This window comes from Phalaenopsis equestris, unplaced genomic scaffold (assembly GCF_001263595.1).
Source record: "Phalaenopsis equestris unplaced genomic scaffold, ASM126359v1 Scaffold234285, whole genome shotgun sequence".
Classification (NCBI taxonomy): domain Eukaryota; kingdom Viridiplantae; phylum Streptophyta; class Magnoliopsida; order Asparagales; family Orchidaceae; genus Phalaenopsis; species Phalaenopsis equestris.
The window spans coordinates 80,153-88,892 of record NW_018252205.1 but is presented as its reverse complement, the minus strand read 5'-3'; the positions used below and the strand labels follow the sequence as shown (position 1 = coordinate 88,892).

The 8,740-nt window shown below is 34.8% G+C and overlaps 1 protein-coding gene across 1 annotated transcript; it reads right to left on the bottom strand.

Annotated features, from left to right (window-relative positions):
• Positions 1 to 6,478: 6,478 nt before the first annotated feature.
• On the bottom strand, positions 6,479 to 8,513 carry LOC110038912 (ABC transporter G family member 5). Its single transcript, XM_020743837.1, has one exon. It carries the CDS (start codon positions 8,390 to 8,392, stop codon positions 6,554 to 6,556), a length of 1,839 nt encoding a protein of 612 aa, XP_020599496.1. The 5' UTR covers positions 8,393 to 8,513; the 3' UTR covers positions 6,479 to 6,553.
• Between the last annotated feature and the right edge of the window lie 227 nt (positions 8,514 to 8,740).

The following is an 8,740-nucleotide window of genomic DNA, read 5'->3' as shown; positions in this document are numbered from 1 at the left end:
GGAGGTGCCTAGGGGCAAAATACCAAGTTAGGCATTTCACATAGAATTGGATAGATATCCATTCTAAATGAACCATGGATTAATGTATTGTGAAGATATGGTGAACCCTAGTTCCAAGTCAACACCAGGGTCAATTCTAAAGCCAAGTAATCCTATAGGAACTCTTCTTGAATTCTCTCATAATGATCTTACCTACTAAATGCTAGAGGTTAAGATCAATATGTGGAATTTCAAGTTGAGTAAAAAGAAAGGCTTTGAATTTCTAATAGTGAGGGTACCTTTTCTAGTTTTCTAAGACTAGTCAATAGGAAAGTCCTATGGCTAGACCTAGGCTACTGAAGAAGTTTCTAGACCTCAACCAAAAGTGAGGGCAACAATCATGTGTTGTTGTTTTGTCCCCATGAAATATGAATAGTATTCTTTGTCTATCGCCTTATGATGAGAAATAATAATGTGTAGGATTACATGTATTTATCATTTCTTTTATTTTATAATTGTGATGATTCATTACCTCACACTTAATTTAATTATTCAGTCTAGTCAAGTGATAAGTTAAAATTTGTTGTGAATCATAATGACCTGGGAGGGCTATGAATTTTTCAACTAGTAAGAATCACATTGAACTATTGGGTGAAGGAAAAGTGGTCCTTTTGGTAGTGCAAAAAAATTGGTAGATAAGTTTTGATGTGTATAATTTGGTGACTTTTGGGTGACAGGTAAGAATCATAACCAATTTAATCTGGTGTTTGGAACTTAAAGCTTGGTTAGCCAAATTGAGGGCTTAAGTGGGTATTTTAGAGTGACAAGCTAAAATCTACCCAGTATAACTAGGGATTTAGGAACTTAACCCTAGGTTAGCCAATATTTTTTATACACTCGGAAGAGAGTCAAGAATAGGTATGCTCTTCTTTGTCAGAAAAATACATTTAAATTCATAAACATTTCATTCCCACAATGATTATAATCTTATTGCAAGGAGAAGGTTTTTTCCTAAAATTTGAACTTTTCTACATAAACTAGTTTAGAAACATTTAGCATTTTCTTTTAGTTTAAAAATAAAATTTGTAGGTATTAGTTACTTCTTTTTACATATAAAATTTTTACCATAATTCATAGATAATTTACCTGCAGTTTAAGTAGAATTTTACTAAGTAGAAAAAAGAGTTTTTCCATCCCCATGGGATCGATACTTTGTTCTTAAAAGAAGCTTTTATTTTACTTGAAATGATATGTTCACTTGTGTAGAATCCCTAATGTGTAAAATTGAATTGTGGAGAAAAATGAGAATTATTTGTTAATTGAAATTTAAGTAATTACACTCTCAGCTTGCAAAAATTAGGACGGGATCACCTTAGAACAACTTCCACAACTCCCCATCATCCCTACAAGATCCTCCACAGGTTCACCCATGTTTGGGGTCACAAATGACAACAACTTCTCCAGACAATTTCTAGTTCGCCCATAGGATGGTGCCTAAACTCCAAGCTCTCAATTTGTTGTGGAATGATCAAACGCCTAAGTGTTCAAGGATTCAGTGCCTAGGTTCATTTATCGTGGCGTCTAGATGACCAAAGTTTGGCGTCCGCATGCCAACCTTTCGTGTTGTTAAGGCATGAACTGACACCTAAGAGCCCAAAGGTCTGGCCCCTAGGCGCCAGTGCCACTTTGCACCATTCAGCTCCAAGTCCTCCCCTGTTTTCCCTACTTCAATTACCTATTGCTCCTGCAAGATAAACACAAAAATACTTTCCTTAAAGTGCAATATCATCACTACAAATGTAAAAAAACAATCCTAAATTCTGGTTAACTTTTCATGGATCAAACATATATGTAGATTTATAAATTAGTGCATTTAATTATCAATTATAAAAATATTTCATGTGTACTAGATATTGAACATCCAAACATCAAAATTAACATACAAACCACACAATTCTTATGGATAAGACATCCAACACCTAAACTTCAATTTATACATATAAGCTATCACTAGCTTATCTTTAATGTTCTTTGCTTGGTTATCTAAATTTTAGTACCAATCTCTATTCATTTATGGCTAGGCTCACTCTTTGTTGTTATTTTTCTCATTTTAAAAGGTGGAAATATGGCTACATTTTATGTAATGTTCAAGATTTAAGGGGTATGTGTGCAAAAATGAAAATTTAATTTTGAGATATGTAAATATATTATAATTCTGGGCTATGCATGTAAATTTCCAACACTTTTATTGCTAAGTCTCAAGTTTTATTTTAACACCAAAACCTGCACTCCTTTTAAAATCATGAAAATAAAGAATTCTTTATCTCTCCCTCCATCCAAATCTTAATATTGATCATGCCTCCAAGTTGCACCTCATTAACTTTATTAAGACCTAATCAAACTATGATTCTTATGCCATTAATTTTAATTTACACTTCATTCATAACATATATCAATGCAACATTTTTTTTAAATCAAATTCATTCACATGTGCACTAGCAAATTAAATTCTTGGTAAATACTTGTATGTGACCTATATAGAATGATTAAGAAATAGGTGGGGTGTACATTTACGTATGTATCGCACATTTCTTATGCATTTAAATATGTCACAACTAAACTTTCTTATTTACACATGAATATTTTTTTACTATTGTATTTTATTTATTGTGTCATGTCATTTAATCTTAATGTTACATGTGACACTTAATATATTTCTTATTTACACATTCATATTTCATTTAATCTTAATATATTCAAATCATTTTTTATACAATATGCACAAGTTTTTTTTAGGTCAACCTCTAACTTTTCTATGATTGGAAGAATTTAAAACATCTAGCCTCCAAATCGAATCATCAAAAGGTCGATTATAATCTGACAAAAAAATCTAAAATGACTACCTCTTATCTTGTTTGTCATAGGAGTAACAAAAACCCTATAACGGATATAATCATTTAATATGTTTTTTCTAAGTGTAAAGCCACTCATCCTCCTAAGTATCCTTAGCATATCAATACTTGGTTTTATGCTTCTCTTTTATAGGCCAACATTTCACACCATAAAGCATTATAGGTCGCACCACCATCATATAAAATGTTCACGTAAGTCTAAGCGATACACTGTCATCACACACAATAGTCCCATTTCATTCATCCATTTCAACCATCCTAATTGAAAGCTAAATACGACGTTGAAACTATCCGTCTAAATTATCCAACTCACGAACTGTCCATAACTTTAAATGATGCTAAACATCGCAAATTTGATTCTTAAAATTACCCGTAAAATGTCTAATGCAAAATCTAATACTGATTAACTCATTTCCTGTAATGTCAAAAATCAAAACTTTAAAAAAATACTTCCTAAGTATGACATTTTAAGATAAATTAAAACAAAACTTTTCTAAAAACAAATTTTAAATAAAATCTTTTCAAAGTATATTTTTTTCTATAAAACATAAATTAAATTAAATATTTTCCAAGTAAAAATTTTCTCAGAAGGACACTTAAACAAAGCTTTTTCAAAATATACCATTTTCGAAACAAACAAAAATAAATGGCTTTCAAAAGAAAAATTGAAGTAAAAAATTTTTCAAAATAAAACTTATATAAAAATCTTTGAAAAAAAAACTAAAATGGTTTTTTAAAAATAAAACATGAATAAAACCTTACCAAAACAGAACCTAACCAAATAAAACCGCAGTAAACCTTTTTCCAAAACTAAAAAAAAAAAAAAATCTATGTAAGCTTGTTCAAAAAATAAATAAACAACCCTTTTTTCAAACTAAAGACATCTAAAAAATGCTTTTAAAAAAAATAAAACTAACCTAAAATATTTTCAAAACAAAAAAAATACATTCAAATATATGTAAATCTTTTTAAACTGAAGCGCTTATTTTCCGAAATCTGCTCATGACATCACCAAACATATAAGTTTTCATAAGTAAATATAAAAATTTGTAAATCATTCACCGAAATATCTAACTTATTTAAGACATGTAGTCAGTCGTTTACATCTCTCACCTGCAAAAGAGAATATTTTTATTCAAAAACATGTAATATATAAGTTTAACTTCTAAAATACAAGTCATAAGAAATTTCATACTTACAAACTTTTTTCACTTAAATAATTGGAATGCTTAATAGTATATTTGTGTGATAAAATATTTTTCACATATATTTATAAAAATTTCCTTTTTCATATGTGTGAAAATAAAATTTTAAAAATCAAACATGGATATGAAACTTAAGTGTGCGGAAATGTAAGCATTGAATGACATATGAATGAGACCTGTTTTGACATGTAAGGATCAACATAAAAGTAAACAAAACCAGAAACCAAACTTTAGAATGCCAACTTAGGATAAAAAAATAAATAAAAAAGTATTAACCTAGAATGTCTTGATTCTCATAATAACCAACTTAATTAACAAAGTCTAAAATAATTTTATAATTCACCAACTTCAAAAACTAAAACCACCACTACGCTAATAAACTGTGAACCCTAGGTTAAAAAACATAGAAACTAGATCCACAATCACACATACCCTAAAATTATCTAGTGTGGAAGCCTATGTTAGATTATTAAGTAGCCCAAGTTAGAGATAAGATCTAGGACTTATAAATCAAACAACCTTATTACAATATATTGATTTCGTACCTTACCATGGTTACTAATAAATGACTTGCAAACCACATAATAGTATGAAGTTCTCAACTCACCGTTCTTATGAAATTTCTGATTTTCTAGTTTGCTAATAGTTTAAGAATATAAATGAACCTAGGATGTTGAAAAACCATGGACATCTTGACTAGGAGAGTTATAACTAAAAAGTAGTTTGTCTATCTATTTAGTCTCCTTGCAAGGTCCAAGTTTATATTTGGGTGGAGGTTTCATTTTCATCTAAAAATCCTTCTAGCCCGTCTTATTCCTTAGTCTAGGATTCTACTTCATTTAATTTTTTTAAATTAAAACCAAACCTTTTTTACTCGAATAAATCAGCCCAAACAAAACCTTTTTCAACTCAAATTAAGCCTCAAATCAAACCTTTTCAACACAAATCAATCAACCTCAAGAAAATCCTTCTTAGCTCAATTCAATCCACAAATCAAACCTGCTTAACTTGAACCAATTAGTTCAAATCAATCAACTCATAATAAACCAATATTTCAAGTTAAAATCTATCTTTTTCAATAATCTTATAATTCCAGCCCTCAGTGTACAGCTTCATTTCAGAGTTAGCCGAACTTTTTTCTTAGCCTTTTCATGACACATCATCGATGGATAGCTTAAAATTCCAAGAAGAAATATTTTCAAACTTCGAGCATATCAATTTGAACTCCTGCAATAACAACTGGAAGACATCAACATTATAATCTTACATAATATAAGACAATATTAAAATCAAGAGTATTGTTGAGAGTCCACTAATCATGGGATATATTGAAATATGAGGGCTTGCTTTTATAGGAATATCAGACCACAACTTAAAATAAAACATATATTGCACCCTTAAGTTGGGATTGGTTTGGTTACATAGACTCGTACAATTTTATAAATTTTTCTCATCTAAATGACTCGATCCATTTTAGATAATATTGATATCTCTCGGGATAGTATATTATTCTTCGATTGACTCATTCAATGATTTCGATAGGAATCTCTCAAAATTTGATGTGGGCACGAAACATTACCACCCCACATACATCTATGTATCAAACACCAAATTCTTAGAGGTAGTTGTGATTGGTGTTCACATCAAATTTTGAGAGATTCAAATCTAAATCATTGGATGAGTCAATCGATGAAAAAAATACTATTTCAGATGGAAATAATAGAGGTCGATCCATTTTAGATAATATTGATATCTCTCGGGATAGTATATTATTCTTCGATTGACTCATTCAATGATTTCGATAGGAATCCCACAAAATTTGATGTGGGCACGAAACATTACCACCCCGCATATATCTATGTATCAAACACCAAATTCTTAGAGGTAGTTGTGATTGGTGTTCATCAAATTTTGATAGATTCCAATCAAAATCATTGGATGAGTCAATGGATGAAAAATATGCTATCCTGAGAGATGGAAATAATAGAGGCCATAAAGTACATACCACCAAATTCTCATGTATTTATGTATCTAACATTTAAAACATTGCTTTTTTACATTTACACCAACTAAATCATTCACATCACATAATAAAATATTACTCTTTTGGCTTTTAAAATGTAAAGTAAAATTCACCTACACCTCTTCATGCATAGGGAAAACCGTGGTAGGTATGTAAAAATTGAAGTTTAGGTACCTAATATGTAAATACATATGAATTTAGTGATATGTATGTAAATCTTCCAAAATATTTCATCTCCATCTCATCTTATATTCATCTTCTCCTTTAATTTCAAGATGAAGATCTAATACAAAACAAAATACAGAACAGATTCATCTTAAAGTCCTAATAACTACAACAAAAAAAGAAAGAAAAGAATTCATCTTAAAGTCCTAATAACTACAACAAAAAAAAAAGAAAGAAAAGGGTCGGAAATCCAAACGAACTAAAACTCTTCACAAATCGAAGAAAGCCTTTTTGAGGCTCCCTTTCTTCGCGCGCTTATTCCTGAGATTAAGTATCACGAAGGAGCAAAACCTGTAACCCAGTATGAAACCTACCATCACCATCACGTCTTTCCACCTCTTGGCACTCCCCAAACCCTCCTTCTTCAACAGCGCATCTCCATCCAAGAGACAAACTCCAAATTTCTCCTCCAAGCACTTGCCCTCGCCCGAGAACTCGTTGACCAGAAACGATTGAAATGGATATCTGAACAATGAAAGATAGTTCATGAACACCCAACAACCTGGCATTTCCTCCTTCCTTATAAAGTACCCAGAGAAGAGGAAGAAGGATCCCATGACGCCGGAGATAACAGAGTTCCCCACGATGAAGTTGGGTGCGAGGGAGCTAAAGCAGACCACCACAGAGTTTGCTGTGTAGAGGATGAGCCATATAAGCAGCAAGAAAAAAGCGAAAGAGGACAGACTCCGATCAAGACCTGCGAGCCAGTACACCGGCGAGGCGAAAAGAAACGCTAAGATAAAAAGGAAAGGCAAGAAGACAAGTCCATTTGCTATTACGTAGGAAGAGACCCTGTAAGCTCCGCCGAAAGTTTCCTTCATAAGAATCTCTCTCTCTTTTAAGAAAATTGGCAAAGCTTCTGTGGTGCAGGAGAGTAGGAAGGTGAGGATGAAAGCGAAGAGCCCGACACGATCTCGCGCGCCGGCAATGTCGAACTTAAGGTCAAAAAAGATGGAGCCAAGCACGAGGCCTGACAGAAGCATCTGAATAGTCCGGCAAGTGAATAGTTCTTTTGTGCGGGATACGTTTTTCATGAAACGCAGAGTAAGTATCGCTGTTTCGACAGCTGGATTGTTGGCGTAGTCAAATTCAAGGTTGAACAACTCGGAATGGCTATCAGCGACCTTTTGGATTTGGAAGAGCTGCTGCAGGGTGCAGTGGTCTGCTTTTTCATTTCGTTGGAGTTGCGAGAGAGAGTCTATCGAATCAATGGCGAACTCCACGGGGTTAGTGTGGGCTGGAAGGGGGTGGCCGGCAGCGGCGAGGCGGGATATGAGGTCGGCGATGGTGCCGTGGTGGAGGACTTTGCCTTCGGAGAGGAGGAGAAGTGAACCAAAGAGTTTCACGATGCGTGAGCATGGCTGGTGAATACTGAGAACGACGGTTCGTCCACGCGACTCGGCCATGGAGCGGAGCATGTCTACGATCTGCAGCGCAGAGCTCGAATCTAGACCAGAGGTGGGCTCGTCCAGGATTAGGACAGCTGGGTCGTGGACAGCCTCGACCGCAATGGAAAGGCGGCGGCGCTCTCCGCCAGAGATAGAGCTAACGCGTAAGGCAGCAACTGGAGCGAGACCAAGCTCGACGAGGAGGGCTTCCACGCGTGGGCGAAGTTCTGTGCTGGTCAGACGGAGGCGTAAGCGAGCGGTGAAGGCGATAGTTTCGCGTACCGTGAGGAGTGGGAAAAGGCAGTCTTTTTGCGGAACGAAGGCGGAAATGCGGCTAAAGGATCGCTTGGAAAGGGGGAGGTCGTCGACAAGGATGGTGGCAGGGGGTGGAGGAAGTGGTATGCGGCCCGCAAGTAGCTCAAGAAGGGTGGACTTGCCGGCACCGCTAGGTCCGACGACGGCAAGGATCTCCCACGGCTTGGCGCGGCAAGTCACGTTGTTTAGGACATGACGGACGGCGGGTGGCTGCCGGATGGGAAACTCGGGATCGGCAGGTTCGTCGCTGCTCCATATCTTTTTGAAAAAACGGTGGCTTGGGTGACAACTCTGGATCGTGTAGGTGATGCCTCTGGCTACTATCTCGTATCCTTGTTTCCTCATTGAGATGAAGGTGCAAAGCAGAGCAGAGGCAACAAGAGCTTCCTTTTTCTTCCCCCTTCCCGTAGCATATTATTCGCACAAGTGATTTATGTCGCAATTTTATTAATAAGACTATTGCCCTTTGTTTTGTATTTCAATTTTATAAATGGGTGGTTCGCCAAGATGCCGCGCGTCACTCCTACGCTGGTGGGGTCTGCGCAGAGATTTCTTCTGTTCCTTGATGTTTATTTAAAAAAATTTACAAGCATATTCCTAAATTTTTATATATTTATATATCGTATATTAAACTTTTTATATTGATAAAAAACCATCAATATTAACCAATTTAAATAAAACATAATTTTGTTA

Coding starts and splice junctions, on each gene's coding strand:
- LOC110038912 (XM_020743837.1), bottom strand. CDS start 8,392: ATGAGGAAACAAGGATACGAGATAGTAGCCAGAGGCATCACCTACACG.